At 35.9% G+C, this 16,820-nt stretch overlaps 2 protein-coding genes across 4 annotated transcripts in view; one reads left to right on the forward strand and one right to left on the reverse strand.

Moving 5' to 3' along the window:
- Positions 1-3,758: 3,758 nt before the first annotated feature.
- LOC128013328 (endophilin-B1) lies at positions 3,759-14,467 on the reverse strand. Of its 2 annotated transcripts, XM_052596242.1 has the most exons (11): positions 14,196-14,467; positions 13,128-13,269; positions 12,337-12,465; positions 10,416-10,549; positions 7,864-7,956; positions 7,591-7,680; positions 6,795-6,818; positions 5,382-5,471; positions 5,171-5,271; positions 4,872-5,094; positions 3,759-4,797 (listed from the first exon to the last, which is right to left on the reverse strand). In XM_052596242.1, the coding sequence occupies exons 1-11, from the start codon at positions 14,256-14,258 to the stop codon at positions 4,690-4,692; spliced, it is 1,197 nt and encodes a 398-aa protein (XP_052452202.1). In that variant the 5' UTR covers positions 14,259-14,467; the 3' UTR covers positions 3,759-4,689. The 2 variants fall into 2 exon arrangements, with proteins under 2 accessions (XP_052452202.1, XP_052452200.1); XM_052596240.1 differs by lacking the exons at positions 6,795-6,818; positions 7,591-7,680.
- A 1,110-nt stretch (positions 14,468-15,577) lies between these two features.
- Positions 15,578-16,820, forward strand: part of LOC128013270 (5'-AMP-activated protein kinase subunit gamma-2) — a 59,312-nt gene continuing 58,069 nt past the window's right edge. The window contains exon 1 of one of the 2 annotated variants that reach the window (XR_008183286.1): positions 15,578-15,917. Coding sequence is in view for 1 of the 2 variants with exons in the window: in XM_052596119.1 (XP_052452079.1) it covers positions 15,834-15,917 (84 nt within the window). In the remaining variant the exon portion in view is untranslated. The remainder of the gene's footprint in view (positions 15,918-16,820) is intronic. The other variant, XM_052596119.1, reaches the window with a different exon arrangement.

Consider the following 16,820-nt stretch of genomic DNA (forward strand, 5'->3'; position numbering starts at 1 on the left):
TTTGGCATTAAAGAAAAATCGATAATTTTGACCCATAACAATATTTTTGGCTATTGCTACAAATATACCCGTGCTACTTACAGTATGACTGGTTTTGTGCTCCAGGATCAAATATGTGTTCCTTGACATTCAAACACATGTGCTTATTCTTTAGAGTATTTGTTGGCTTGTTGCAGAGCTTTTTAAATCAAATATATATATTATTTGACAAAACAAGTTCCCCAGTCAAATATGTGTGAGATGAGGTTAAAATACAAATCAGTAACCAGATTATTTATCAACAAAGAAATTGTTGGTGGCCAGTGAACATTGGTTTTCCCTGCCAGATCATCAAACGTTTAAATTTGGTTATCCTGAATATTTTATTACATCCAAAATACATAAACCTTTCACCTAAAATGCCTTTAAAATGGCCATACTGGACTACTGACAAGAATTTAACATTGTCATATTGATTGACTTGGGGGTCACCTGCTACAAGTGTTTTTATTATCTTCATATATTGAATTGTATGCAGTCCCAGTCAGTCGTTTACTTGCGTGATTGCTTTTCTGTAGCTTCACAGAAGTTGTGTGTTAAAAGCAGTCACTAAAAGTAGCAAAGGAAACATGAAATTTCCTGTTTTGCTAAGACCTGTAGCAACTGCCCAGCTCTCGGTATCATAGAGGGGGGTGGAGGTGGTGTGGTTTTGCTCCATGCCGAGTTCTCAGAGGCAGTTGCGGCAGGACGTAAAGGATTGCTATCATATTTATCTTTCATCTGAAAAATGCTTGAGCAGTTCACAGCCAGTATTTATGCGATTAGGTTATTCCAATGAAACTCTAAATCTATGTGTGTGTATGTACTTAAATGTCTCTACATATTGATTTATTATTGTATTTAATATCAGTATTGAATCATGAATAGTATCCTTTCAAATGCACAATATACAACATTAATTGCATAACTCTAATATATGAATCTTAAGTACAAAGGTGATTATGTGGACAAAGTGAGCATCCACACTGACCAATGCAAGGATTCATTGACAGACCTCTCACTGTAGGGATCATCAGGGTTAGACCACTAAACCTAAACCACGCTGACTAGCACCTCAGCCTACGTGGGATTTCTCATGATTTTGTGGCACAAAGTGTGTGACAAGAAGACAAAAGGAAAGCTTCATGTCTGTGAGGCAGTGAGTGAGGATGGGAACCTGGCAGTGTGTGTCAAGTGTACGAGTGTGTTGTTTACACTGAGAGCCAAGTGTGCATGTTAAACCATAGTGTAACCAGAATACCGCTGTGGTGTTTCTCTAGGTCATGGCGGTTTGAACAGAGAAAGAGAGAGAAATACAGAAGCTAGGGAGTGCAGTCACAGGCGTGGGCTCAGAGGCACATGTGACATAGTTTGGATCATATTCAGTGCTGAAAAGACTGTTTAAAACGGGTTGGGGATGTAGGGGTTTTATGGGTAGGCCTTCAGATAACTCTCAGTATTCAAGCTTCAACTGAACCATGAGAATGACATTGAGAAGTAGGAATAAAAGTTGAATTATTGTCAACAACATTCTCCTAAGAAGAAATGTGCTTTTAAAAACACTTAAAGCAGAGTTATGTCCAACCAAAATCATATTTTTTATCTTTATGACAGGAAAAAAGAAAAATAAATTAACCAGTGTGCAGTTTTCTTCTTTGAGAATTTGTGACTACTTGGATTGTAGATTATATGCGAAAACAGACGTATGTTAATGCTTCATTTAATTTTTTTTTCCATTTTTACATTTTTAGCAAGCATTGGTTTTGTATTTACTTTTCATTATGAATCATTTTATTTATACCATGGGAAATCTCGTGATGTGGTTAAATGTGTGGTATGGTGATGTGTCCAATAAAACCAACACTGAAAGAACTTTGAGTGATTTGATATTTGAGTGAGGAACTAGATTGTGAATTAAAATCAGGTGGAAAAACAATATCCACATTTGTTAACACTTTCAGATTCATTCTATATTATCTATCTATCTATCTATCTATCTATCTATCTATCTATCTATCATGGTAGCATTGTAATACTGCATTTTACATTTATAAATAATATAATATGAGGTATGTTGGAGTACAATCGAAATATTTTAATGATAATTAGGCTATTCAAACTCATATCAAGTTTTGAGCCCAAAGACTAATTATTAAAACTATATATAAGTATTTTCAAATTATAGTTAGAAATGTAATTAATTTTTATTTAAATGTTTAAAATGAATGATATTTTGAATTGACGTTTTTATTAAAATTTTAATGTCTACATGTATTTTTAATTTTATTGTGTATTTTACGAATGTGTAGTTTAAATGTTAAAATTAAAATGAATGACATTTAGAAAATGACGTGTATGTGTGTGTGTTGGCTATACTGTGTGTATATATATATATATATATATATATATATATATATATATATATATATATTATATTATATATATATATATATATATATATATATATATATATACACACACACACAAGTATATATATATAAATATTTTTTTTAGTGTAGATTTTTTAGATTTAGAATCATAGATATTTGTGTAGTCTTCAGAGCTATATAAACATTTTAAAGTCTCACTGTTCATCAGTGTGAGTTTTTTTGCAGAAGCAGAAAGGAGCACTTCGCAGGTCGGTTCTCACATTGCTGTTTTCGGGAAGGAACTGAGCATTGCCCTCTCGGCATGTGAGGCTGAGTAACGGACAGCAAGATTGAACGTCAGTGCCACAACAGCACAGGAAGTCAACAGCCTGTTGAGCACAACTTCCTCTTAACCCTCCCCTCACTGACCGTCCACGCACTGTTTACACAAGAGTAACAGCAACACATGAGCCTGTCACCTGCACCGTGCATAAACAACAGCATGTTACATTGAACGCATGATTCATATTTAACAATGAAGGGGAATCAGTGACTCTTAATCTGTTCAATGAAGAGAGGTAGGCTATGTTCGTGAAATGACCTATATTTCATAATACTAATATACGAATTATTGCATATTATGTGTAACTTTAAGGTACTTTCCGATTCCACGATTAATTTAGAAACCAAAAATGACTAACAAGTGAAACGCCTGACCTCTGCTGACATTTGAGAGAACAGTCAGGTTTATTCATATTTCGACAACGATCTTGAGTGCAAAATACTAACACACTGCGTACCGTTTTTACAGAAAATAGTATGGGAAACAGTACTCATTATGCAACTCTATAGTAGTATTCTATTTGGTTTCCAATTTACCTAATATTTAATAAAATGGTGTCCAGTCGTTGTCTTTGAAATGAAGCCGTTTTATTTAGTTAGTGCCTTAAATTTCTTAAAGGAATAGTTCACCCAAAAATGAAAATTTGCTGAAAAGGTATTCACCCTCAGGCCATCCAAGATGAAAATGAGTTTCTTTCTTCCTCAGAACAGATTTGGGGAAATTTTGCATTTAATTAAACCAATGGATCCCCTGCAGTGAATGGGTGCCGTCAGAATGGGAGTTCAAACAGTGGATAAAAACATCACAAGTACTCAACAGGACTCCGGTCCATCAATTAATGACTTGTGAAGTGATAATCTGTGTATTTGTAAGAAAAAAATAAAAATCCATCAGGGTATTTTAACTTTAAACTCAGACTGGGGAAAGTAATGTTATGGACCAGGGACCTGTATTTTAGCCAGAGCCAGTATAGTATACTGCAGAAATAATTAAGTATATATTCTGAACAGCGGATGAAATAAGACGAGAGGGTAAAAACTCAAAATTTTTATTATGTAAAAAAAACATTGTTTATAAATCTATGGCAGTTATCACAGAATTTAAGCAGTTAGATAACCTGTGCTTTCGTAGTTATACTGTAAATATCAGTTTTTTTTTTTTTTACTTATTAGATAGAGGATGGCACAATATGCATAAAATCATCACTCATCTCTCTACAATGTCTTTCTTTTTTAACAGTTTAAAAAACAAACTCCAAGACAAATGTAAGGCACATAGGTATATAAAAAAGTACAGTTATCTGTAAAATGGAATTTGTTTTTATCATGATATGAATACTTGTATCATAACTGGATGTATGCTTAATGTGGTTTATGAAGACTGCATGTATATAAAAGGGTTTCATCATGCATAAGAGGAAAGGTTATTTGCGTGCAAATAAAGCATTTTCTTTGTGTGCTCAACCTTTTAAACGCAATAAAGAGAAATTTAGAGATACGAAGAAAATAGTTGAGGCACATGTCAGCTATGATGGGGCCGTATATGAGACCCTGAAAATAATTTATGGCATATTTACGTCTCCACCTATTCAGAAATTCCTCTGAAATGTTCTAGAACCTGAAGTGAGTTAAATGTGCAGAATGGAAACCAATCTAAAATTTATAAAAATGAAAATCAGTCTTAACACTTGCTTGTTGTAAACACATACTCAATGCTTGGTTTTTGCTTGGCATGTCACATCAAAAGCACAAAAAAAAAAAAAATTCATTTTAAAAATTCATTTGTAAACTCGTCCGGTTAGAACCTCTTCCCATTCTGGGACTGCAAGACGTCACATCCGATAAAATACTGTTGCATGTGAGCAGCACTAGATGTCAAGGTTGCATATACGGTATGCAGCACAGCTGGAATACACTTTACGTTTCACTTTTGGTTCCAACAACACTTGTTTTTTTTCTCTTAATTTAGCAGCTCCAAATAAGTAATAGGCACTTTTCCCTTCTGATTCCCACGTTCACCCATCAGCCAATCAGAGTCCATGCCTGGGATGCTGCTCACCATTATAACCTGAAATAAAAGACAAGTTGGTTTGTGCATTCAAACCAAGAGACGGTTTTACAAATTAAATATGGGCCACTCACCTCATCAGCCAATAAAGAGAGCTCGTTGCTGCCCGCGGCATCGTAATCATACAGCACCCGAGCTTTACGGCTCCCGCTGAAGTTTTGCAGCTCGGTGAAACCTGAAGACGCATTGGCTGTGCTGGCAGGAAGAGGGCCTGAGAGTGGCAGGATGGGTACAGAGATGCTGGCCGCACCGCTGGCCGTCGACTGGTTGTTGTTGGAAGAGAAAGCTGAAGGGAAGCTGGAGGGGAAAAGAAAGTCAGAATGAGTTATATAACCATATTAATTATAAATATACACCTATAAAAATGTCTTACTTTCCCAACTGCTTCTGGAGGTCGACCATGTACTGGTAACACTGGGCGTAATATGTCATCTGAGCCTCCACAAAGTCATTTAGACAGTGGAGATGATGGGCCTGGGACAAAAAGAGATGATATGGTTTGTTATGGATCAGATCTTGGGATCGCAGAGTAAAACTGAAGGGTTGTGTGGTTCAATGGCCAGCAGGTTTTCAGATGTGCTCACATGCGTACTGTTGATTCCTTCCAGAAGAAGCCTGGTGATCTCTGCCTGTCTGTCAAACTCACTCTGCGTCATCTTCAGGTCCTGCTCAGCCTGAAAGAGAGAGAGAGAGAGAGAGATGGTCAGGGAAGATTCATCACAACTAGTGCACTTAAAAGGCCTCACACTGTTCAAAAGGGACAAAGCAACTGGGGACTGAAAAAATAGTCTGTGTGTTTTCAAAGAGATATTGTTGACGGGTTTAAAAGAGAAAAGTCTTCTGGAGTCTGCTAATGATGTGCAAAAACGACACATTTCAAAATCAACTAGTTGACAGATGAGCAGTCAGCATTTAGGTATTAAGGAAGCTCTGTATAAATCCTCTTAGAGAAGTTATATTCCTAACCCGTGTCCAAATATGTGTACTTCCTTAGTATGTGAAGAAGCAGTGTGTCAAAATGAGTAGTAGTTAAATACGCATTTTAAGTAAGTGGAAAATGCGTGGATGATGCGTTGCTTTCGCTGAGATGATTAATTGAATGCAGTATAAGGGAAATGTTTGGATGTTGGATGCAGTATGTTGTTAACTAAAAGAAAGTAATAAAGTAAAGCTGAAAAAAATATTAGATAAAAACTAAACAACAACAACAACAAAAACAATGAAAATCAGAAATGCTGAATGACAACTAAATGAAATAAGTTATAACTTCAGTACTAAAGTCATTAAAATGGAAAAAGTAACAAATACTCATCAAATACTAAAAAAACGAATTAAAATGACCTCAAAAATTACTGAAAACATACAGACACACTAATTAAAAAAATATATATTAAATAAGAGACTACTAAAATAATACTGTCAAAAGTAATTAAAGTTAAAATACTACTAAAAAAATAATAAACTAATAAAAATGACAGAAGAAATATGAACAAATTACAATAAAAACCAAAAGATATACAAAAACAATTAAAATAATACTGGTGTGGTATTTAAAGCTAAGATTAATTTTAAAAAAAAATCTAATAAAAAATGTACAAAAAAAAATGAAAAAGAAAACCGAAACTATACATAAAACCTGTAAGGATTGCTCTAATTTCGCTGACTTGTACAGTGACAATTAAAAAAAATCTTGAATCAGCTTAGCACATTGCAATTTTTTTAAACAAATGTTCTCTTGATCAGCTAGAACAGGATATTTTGCTGTTTTTGATCATGCACTGAGGAATCTTGTATGACACCAGAAAATTAAAATGATGTTGGAAATTACAGACACAGAAGTAAACAAAACGTTGGAACAGAAACATAAGGCAGTGAAGTCCAACTGTTCTATTTCCAATTTTCCACTGAAGAGAGAAACTAATCATGTCACAGTTATTAGTTTTCACATAAGCGCCAAGATTCACAGCTGATCCAAAATGGCAGAACATTCTACTTACCTTTGTCACTTCCTCTGCCCACATCTGCACAGCATTTGAAAACAGCGATAGTACATTAAGAGAAAGGCCTGAGTGTTAACACTAAACATCCAATAGCAGCTAACATCACTGAGGAAAATGCATCAAGGTAACCCACGTTTCTAACAAAATACCATGTTATTGTGATTTAAAAAAAAATCATGTGATGTCTTTCAAAAAGACACTTTCTGCATCATTTAAATTTTTATTTTGATAACAGTGATGCTAATGCCAAGTTAACCCAATTTTATCACAGTAATAATAATTCAAATATGGTATTTTGTCAAAAACTGTGGTTGGCATGATTAGGGATTCAAAACATGGATTATTTCTAATTTACTTGCACAACTCACAGCGAATCGAAGCAAACTAAACACTTCCCATTTTGGGAGAGGGCAGCTGTTTGTTATGGTACTGATGTGTTTAAGTGGTGTATATGTGTGTGTGTGTGTGTGTGTGTGTGTGTGCGTGTGTGTGCGTGTAGGTTGAGTGCTGCTCATGAGGAGATCTTGAAGCACTTCTTTACTTCTCTTCTGAAACTGGGGCCAAGGGCGAAGAGCAGTTTTGAAATGTCATCACGATGTTGAGCAAACATAGATATCCTCTTTCCAAACTCTATATCCACAACAAAAAAAAGGAACCTTGGAACACACACACTGCTAATATCCGGGACAAAAGAGCTTAATCAACAGCTTAAAGAGGAACTAGCGTGTCTTAAAGGAGGCTCTTCTAAAGCAGAACACTGCTTGGCACTCGACTGAAAGACACACAGACCAACCTTCAGCCACTTCACATGGAGGAAATTCACCATGAAGGAGAAATTGGCAACATAGCCAGCGTCCCCTGGTGGAGGGGTAGTTCTGAGGGGCTTCCGTTTGCCGACGCAAAAACAAGAGACAGTGAAGAGCTGCATTTAGGCAAGATGGCCAGTATTTGTTGTCTAGGCTGTAGCTTATATTTGGAAAGACGTTCCGATAGGAAACTCATTGACGTTAAGACATACTTAAGGTGAAATTATAATTCTAAATCACATAAAAAAATTATAACTCACCAGAGCTCTGGCATCAGCCATTTTGGCTTTCTTTAGCTTGGTCTTTGCAGCATCAAGGTCCAGTCGTTTGTTCTGAAGCAGTTTGCGCTCTTTCTGTAGAGGAGCAGACGAGTTTGGTTTGTTCAGTTTTTCATTGTTAAAAACTCTCAGACATTTTTTTAAGTTAAACTTGTTGCAGCTTCACACACGTTTGAATGGAATGGACCATAGGTTTTATTCAGACAGATTGCAAAATTGGTCTCGTCTTTTTCAGTGTATCTGATACAAATTAATTTAGTTTAGCTTGAATGCCAAAAAAAACCCCACTCATTAAATCATATATTTACAAAACTGATCCATATTTGGTTTAAAATCGAATCAAAATCTGATTTTTTTGTCAGTTTAAATTTAACAAGTTTAATTTCAGTATGACTTGTGATTTTAAAAAGTCTCTTATGCAGAAAAAAACAGTAATGTTGTGAAATATTAGTTTAAAATTACAATTTTAATATTTTCAAGTATTTCAAAATGTAATTTATTCCAGGGATGGCAGAGCTGAATCTTCATTGTCACATGTCAAAAAATCATTTTTATATACTTTTTTTGGTACTGAAAAACATTTATCATTAAAGTTTAAAACAGTTGTACTACTTTTTTAGTAAAAACAAAACAGTATTCGTTTAAAATAGATGCTTATAACAATGCCCTTTTTTTATTTATGCACTGTTGCTGAATAAATTTTTATTTTTTACTCCATGACTTTTGAAAGCAAGCGTACATGGCAACATTAGGGCAGGGTATTGTACAAAATCTTTCGATCCGATGCCAATTTCAATACATCAGTTTCGATACCGGTTCCTAACGATACTTTTTATCGATACCATATGTTTTAAAATCCATTTCAACATCAACACAAATACATTAAACACAAAACTTATTTTTCACTTTATTTAAAACAAATTCTGGTAACACTTCACACGCAGGATAACATTCTTAATACAACTGGTTGTGCTTTTTGGATAGGGGTGCGCCATTCAGGGGCGGACTGGGACCAAAAAGTTGCCCTGGACTTTCTGGCCCACAGCAGCTCACCACATCATAACGCAAACGCCCCTGTTTGATGCCATTTATTAATTTAATATTTAAGTAAACAGTTTGGGGATTTTAACCAATAGGGCAACTGATCCTCCGTAAAAAAAAAAAATAAAATAAAAAGAACAGCAGCTGTTCATTTAGCGACTCCTAGTGAGCGATACATGCTCATCAAGACACAAACATTCTTCTAAAACGCACACTTTGCATTAGGTTAGCAGATCCATACGAATCATGCATGAAATAGAAGTTTATAAACTCAAACGATAGCTTTATGTGCTTTACAGATGAACTTGAAGTCGGTAAAACAAGTTCATGATCCGATTAGTGAACCGATGACTCTTTTGAGTCAATATTTTAAAATAATTATTTATTTTGTTTATCGAAACCAGTGTGGAAACCGGTGTTTCACAAACTGGATAGATCTGAGCTGCTTGGCTCGCCCACGTCCCGGGGCTATTGTGTTTTCCAGTCTGATGGGCTATTGTGAATAGTGATGTAAAATTCCTAACTTGATTCGCGTTGTTCACTCGCTTGAAGGGGTGAAACGGATCGTAGCTGATTGATTGCACTTGTTTCTAAATATTGCTGATTATATAAATAAAAATGGCTGATTCAATCATTTTAAACAATTCGCATGTGTTTGGAGCTTGCGCTCACTCATTCCAAGCACGCACTGCAAGCAGCATTTCAGACAATGCGGGTACAGAGAATGAATTCATCTTTCGCGTATCGTAACTTCTGAATGAACACATACACACAAAATTATATCAAAATAATTGTCTCTGCAAGTATTCTCGTAAACACAGTCGGTTATGTTTTAAGTGAATGTATACAGTGGCCTGCTGCTCAGAGAAATTCACTGTACCGGATAAATCTGTCTCTCTCTCTCTGTTTTTAAATGACGTGAAAGGGGGCGTGTTTCAAGATACGCAATAGAGTAGACCAAACTAAACAGGGAAGGAGGGCAAAACACTCATCCAAACAAATGCTTCATTAAATTGGTGGTATTGCCGGCTTTGGTTGCAATACTCTTATCGCATATGTTGCACTTTGCTGACTCAGCATCCACTTTTATAAAGTGTAGCCACACTTTAGACCTCTTTGGCATTGCAAAACGGAAACGTTTTGAGAAAAAACCACTACACTTGTGTTGTGTGACTGCGAGTATCTTCAGAAATCCTCCCCGTCACAAGGTGGTGGACAGCCAATCAGTGAATTTAGGTCCTTACATGCACGTATGCTACAAGCTCACACAGACACAGCCGCTTGGCAAAAAAATAAAAATAAAATGGCCACTTGGCTTTTGGAACTGAAATTTGGCACCGAAAGATAAATAATTTTTCAATACTCATAGTATCGAAGTTTTTCATTCGATACCATAAAGGCATCGAAGTTCAGTACCCAGCCCTAGGCAACATTTCCGAATAATTTTTCACAAAAAAACACAAATAACATTATTTATTAAAGTTGCCTCTCACCAATATAGTCTTGAAGTCTCCTTCTAAAAAGTTGCGGAAAGGTGTGAGGAAATTGATGGCAGAGCTTTGAATTAATTCTCGCTCTGCTCCTCCGATCTGCTGTTCCGTCTCGCCGCACTTTATTAGAGCGTTTCCTGTGAAAAGACACAGACTGAATCAATATTTTAACAAATTTATTTTTTTTAATTATGAAATGTCTAGAAGCTGTTCTCTTAAAAGGGTTATATAATGAAATGTATATTAGCAGTGTGTGTACACAACCACCCTATAATGATAAAAATCCATCACGTGTTTCTTTTGTAATCTCGTTAAATGTTTTCTTCTTTCTCAAATCGAGCCGTCTTACCGTGTGACGTCACACGGTCGGAGGCCCCTCCCACGACTGTTTGATTGACAGCAGCGTTTCAGCACAGACTGGACTTGTGTCTTACCTCAGACCCGCAGTGAGCCATCATCAGTCCGTGATGCAGACAAGCATGACTCCTTCATAATTGAGGTGTTTTGTTATTGGATGTAATAATGAACATAGCAGTAGTCATTTACTCCAGACATCTGTGTGACTGAAATCGCAGAGGATTAACTTGGATCTAAAAGAAATGCACCCTTGATCTACTAAGATGCGTTTATTCCCAAATCATTCATGATCCAGCCTCACCTACAGAAGCAGTGAGTATAATGTATTTTAATGAATCATTGCAAATTGCCTTTCCTAATAATGTGCTAATTAGCAAATTTCACTATGAATGTGGCTAAAGTAAACACTTTCTCAGAGAACAGATCAGAAGAGAGGGGCGGAGTCAGCAGAGCTCATTAGCATTAAAGGAGAATTACACAAACCAGGGTGTTTTGAAAAGAGCTGTTTTTAAAAGGGTAAAAAAATTGTTTTTTACACTACCATTGAGGAATTTTAAACAAACTATGTTACAGACTTTTCATCAAGACCATAAATAATCATATCAACTTGTGGAAAATTGGCATTATATGACCCGATTTGGTCCGAACCAAGGGCAAACAATACATTGTAGTATTTTTCAGCTTTTTTTGGTTCCTTTTCACACCACACTGATTGCTTTGGTCCGAACCAGTTGAAACGAACCAAAATGCAGTCACATGACAACATCCACATCACTCATTGGCCATGACCTGTTACCCCTATTAACTGCTTTTCGATTGGTCAGAATTTACGTGCGGGAAAATGCCAACATAAGAGGAAAAGCCAGCAAACAACACGGAGAAAACACAACTATGGAGAGACGTCTGTGCGGTCTGGTTTTGTCCCTAGCCATATTCTAGTACATTGTTTGTATACACCACAATATGCAAACAATACATTTCTATAAGGACGCGCAGATGCGGCTTGAAAACAACATTCTAATGCACTGCAAACGGCGAGCGGGCATCGCTTGTAACTTCAAGCGGAGGTGTGCATTAATTCTTCTTAACTCTGACATGCTCATGGTCATCAGACCAAATTTCTGAGGCTCCGCACCTCCTCACTACTCCAAGTTTGTCCACGAGCTGCCATGCTAAAGTGCAAACTGTCAACAAACACTTCCACATTCCATAATGCACAGCGCAGCTGATTACGGCAGCTTGTTTAGTCCAAAAATGATCAGTACTTTTTGCAGTTGGGTCTGTTCGAGGTCGGATCACGTTCTCACCACAAACGAACCGCTCCAGAGTTTGTTTGAAAACTTTGTTTGGACCAAACAAGCGTACCGAGACCTGCTTGAAGAGGTGGTCTCAGCACGCTTGTTTGGTCCACCTTTGGTGCACACCCGAGTGCGATTGCTGCTTTCATACCTGCCCAAACGAACTGCACCAAAGGGGGAAACTAACTCTGGTATGATTCAACCGAACTAAATGAGGCAGGTGTGAAAGCACCCTAGGACACTATGCTGCCCTTGTGTTTGATGCTCACCGTAGGCTGTTCCAGGCCCAAACTCAGTCCCAGAGTCAATCATGGACAGACCCAGAAGCTCATGGTTGTTCATCCGTGTGGGCACCTTTTTGTCCAGTTTTTCATACAGGAATTCTTCTATTCTGACATCTGAAATTGCAGATAGTAACAATAACATTACAATCCAAACCTATGTTAGAAATGTACAACTATGGATCAATGCCATATACAGTAAAACTCCTTAAATCTTTAATTTTGTTCATATATGAAGCTTTTGGTGTCCCAAAAGTATAAGTATTTAGACAGATTCGGTGGTGTTCAATAATATTATTAATTTTTTTTTATTTTAAATTTAATTTTTTTTTTAAATAGTTACTCAAATACTCAAAGCATCATGGTGTCGTCTTTGCAAAGCAATCTCTAAACACGAAAAGAAGAGACAAGGAACATGATTTTTTTTTTGGATGTGATTGAGTAGACCAGTGTATGTGCTTGTTATGTGTTTTAATCAGCTGTTTATTCGCTCCTGTTCAGTTTGTTCTCCATCCTGCAGCTTTTGTTTTGATTTTTAAGTGTTGTGGCACCATAGTGAGGATAGCAGCTGTAGTTATAGTTACACACATTTCTGTGAGATTTGAACACGATGAGGACAAGAATAAACATTAATGAATGTCCAAGGAAGACAGAGAGAAAAAAAGCTAATTAAACTGTACCATCAAAACATAAAAAAATACCAGTAAGCCCTGGAAACTTAACTAATTAGATCCAGATGTAGACAGTAATGAATCATTTAGCCACTGAATGAATCTTACTTGGGTTTGGTTGCAGTAACACTTCTGTCTGCTTCAAAATCTTCTCTGTCCAGTGTTTAGTGGTTTCAGCTCTGGTGAGGAGAGTCTCCAAATGTGCGTCCAACTCGGTCTTCTCAGCCTGGCCCAATTTTTCTTCTGTGAACTGTTTTATAAAGAAGTCAGAACTTATATATATATATATATATATATATATATATATATATATATATATATATATATATAAAATTTGAGGAGCATAAGTGTGCTAATATTACAGTCACAAATCTTAAAGAAGGCAAATTCAGAGAACTTTATAGTGTTGTCAGAGTCTAACATGTTCTAATGTTCAGATGAAGTTACATACAAAATAAAAGTATCTAGAAAAAAATTAAAGTATTCCTGACAGATTTAAATGAAGGGAAATGTCCAACCATTTAACAAATTAAAAAAAATTACTCTTTCAATAACATGTATATAAGCTGCTTGACCCCTGATAAACACACTGAGGCGTTTGTTTTGCAGTGTTATGTGGGTGGTTGTGTCTCAATTTCCTTGTGAGCAGCGTTTTGGGGCATCATATCCGCATTTATTTCTTTATTTATTTCCACGTCGTCAGCAAATATGACCGTTTCTGTGCCGATGGCTAAAAATACTGTCTAGCTAGACAGCTCGGTAGGTATTAGCACATAGCCTTGATGTGTTGAGTACGTTAACAGATTAAACTCCGCTTTAGCTAGTTAGCGTTAGCCCCACAAACCTGCACAAAAAGTGAAAATGTCATTGTATTTTGGCCACATAACAAAGTATACAATGCTTAAAGACATAACCGAACGTTTAATGTTTGCTGTTGAAGTGAAAAAAAAGAAACTATGTACTGCGAAGTCACTGAACAAAACAGATTTACAGCACGAGAAAGAGAGGCCCTGAATAATAGAAAGAAAAAGATACGTGACAGAAATGACGGCATATGATGTACATTACAATTCGTTAGAAGCGCCTTAAAGGCCAAAAATGCAGGCGTTTAGGATAAATGTGTGGAAATAAAACTTAAATAAAACTTGTTTATAGCGAATCTGAATGTACACTTACTTGCACAGCCCGACTGAATAAAGTACCAGCGTCTGCTGCCAGTCTCTTCACGTTAAAATCCATCTTGAACTTTTCTATATAGGACTAATTATTAAATATAAGTGTGAACGACTGAATGGTGTAAAAAAAAATGTGATGGCATCAATTTTATCTTTACGACGGACGGATTTTTTTTTTGTGAAAGTATGACTGAAGCAACAGCCGGCGGAGAAGAGGAAGATCCTCCCACAGATCTGATTACTGCGAACACAGAACCGGACCTGGACCACGACAAGTGCCCGGAATCAACATGTGGGGTCTAATATCATTAAAATGCTTTCGGCACTTTCCACTGAACCATTTTCATGAATATTCTGTCGCGCTGAACAGAGATGCAGGGTATTACTTAGTGTTTTAAGGTTCAGACTTTCACAGCAAATCAGACTTGTTGCTTCAATTTGTAACATTTTTTTATTATTATTTATTTTTACTTTAATGCTGAGCCTTTTTTGTCTTATAGTTAGTTAAATTTGAATCATACACTCATTGTGTCTTTGTATTTATGTGTATAGCGCCCTCTACATGCCAACAGAGGAGAATGCAAGAGGATAATTGGTTGTTTACATTATCTATCTATCTATCTATCTATCTATCTATCTATCTATCTATCTATCTATCTATCTATCTATCTGACATCAAATACTTTTATTAACATATTGAATGGCGTGAAGCAACAAAAAAAAAAAAAAAAACATAGAAAAACTGTGTACTAATACTTAAATACTGACTTTTAAATGAACTTGTATTTTGTTGTTAAGTGTGAAAAGCAATATTTCCTATGTGGGATAATTATTTCATCTCACAGCATAGTTATCATCGCTAGATGGCAGCATGTGACAGCAGCACTGTTCCTAATGTGTCTGAATTCTGCCCACCCGCCTGTCATTTAGAGATAAGAGTTTAATAAGAGGAGACATGAAAAGATCAGGGAGGGTTCTGACTTTGGGCATACTTCAAAGAAAACAAATCACACCATAATGTCAAATGTATTTATAGGTGTTAATATTTAACCAAACATTTGTTGTTTTAATAAGGGTTTCATATATATATATATATATATATATATATATATATATATATATATATATATATATATATATATATATATATATGTATGTATGTATGTATGTATGTATGTATGTGTATATATATATATATATATATATATATATATATATATATATATATATATATATATATATATATATATATATATATTACCCCTTCGCGCCTGTAACCGTAGTAACTGAATATATTTATCCTAGCCCACGCTACGTAATTTGATTGACAGGAGGATGCGGCGCGGGTTTTGCCAAGCTCGATACACACGCGCACTAATGCTTCCACACAGAGAACTGGAGAGCATCTCATCCTCTTTACCTTTTCTTTTCGGGCGAAAGTGTTTTTTTCAGACACCGACAGAAATGAATCCAATTTTATTTTGTACAACAGCCTGATAAAATAAAAATAAATATCGATATATTTTTAATACCACTTAAAAATATAACTCTGTTGCTCTGATAAAGGAGCAATGCATATTGTTCTCTTTGCCAGCGCTAAATAAGCTTGTGCCAAAGAGCGACACATTATTTTTGGGAAATGGGCAGCACTGCAATGGATCCTAAGAAGAAAGATGAGAAGAAAAATTCAAGAAAAAGGAGATCGCTTCGGATAAACATGCCTGTAAGTTCATATCTGACGATACTGATGTTCTTCTCCCACAGATTCAAAGCCAGAAGTTGTGGACATGGACCAGTTCATGATCAAAATCGTATTGTCTTTGCTTGCTGAATTTTACCGAATTGTTTAATGAATATATTCGTATTTAAAGACGTTTGCAAAAAATTTAATATTAGGAGATCCTGCAAAAGTGTATTTACATTTTATTTATATTTATTAAATTAAGGTTTTATTATTATTATTATTATTATTATTATTATTATTATTATTTCTACAGTCCCAGATATTTACCTTCATAAGTCCATGATATCATAGACCAGGTATGCAGTAGTCAACATTGGAAGTGGATGAATACCTTTTACCAAAGTTATCCTAAAAACTTAAACCAAAATGCCATCTTGTCCTGGGCAACTTTGATTAACAAACTTTGTTTGTCGACCACTGGCATGTGTGGCTGCAGCCACATCACCCTGCAGCCCAAAACTGGTCACCCACTGAAGGTAAGCAGGGTTGAGCTGGTGAGGACCTGGATTGGCGACCTCCTCAGACAACTTCAGAACCGGATTTTACCAAGTGAGACATGTTGCTGGGACAACATCTTTGTTGTCCCTGGAACAACATTGTGATTAACTAATCAGATTTGAAGAACCAGTTTATAGATTTTGTGAAGTTTATGCTTAAAATCACAGTTTGGTGCTTGTACATCAGTGTCATTAATCTATCATTTCCTCTGATTTTAGGGAATACTCATGGTAAAGGTTAGGTGTAGGGATATGGTCAAGAATATATTTTTGGAGTAAAATGTTGTTCCAGGGTCAACAAAATATGTTGTATGAACACATCTAACTCCGCAAAATCAGGACGTGCTAGGAAAACTAATGGTTGCTGCTGGATGAGGTGTTAGTG

This window comes from Carassius gibelio, chromosome B24 (genome assembly GCF_023724105.1).
Source record: "Carassius gibelio isolate Cgi1373 ecotype wild population from Czech Republic chromosome B24, carGib1.2-hapl.c, whole genome shotgun sequence".
NCBI classification, from domain to species: Eukaryota; Metazoa; Chordata; class Actinopteri; order Cypriniformes; family Cyprinidae; genus Carassius; species Carassius gibelio.

What these genes read in the sequence shown, in the direction of transcription:
- LOC128013328 (XM_052596242.1), bottom strand. Translation starts at nt 14,258, where the DNA reads ATGGATTTTAACGTGAAGAGACTGGCAGCAGACGCTGGTACTTTATTC. An exon ending in TATTCAGTCGGGCTGTGCAA is followed by an intron (nt 13,270 to 14,195) that starts GTAAGTGTACAT and finishes TTTATAAAACAG; the next exon opens with TTCACAGAAGAAAAATTGGG. An exon ending in TCCATGTGAAGTGGCTGAAG is followed by an intron (nt 6,819 to 7,590) that starts GTTGGTCTGTGT and finishes AATGCTGTGCAG; the next exon opens with ATGTGGGCAGAGGAAGTGAC.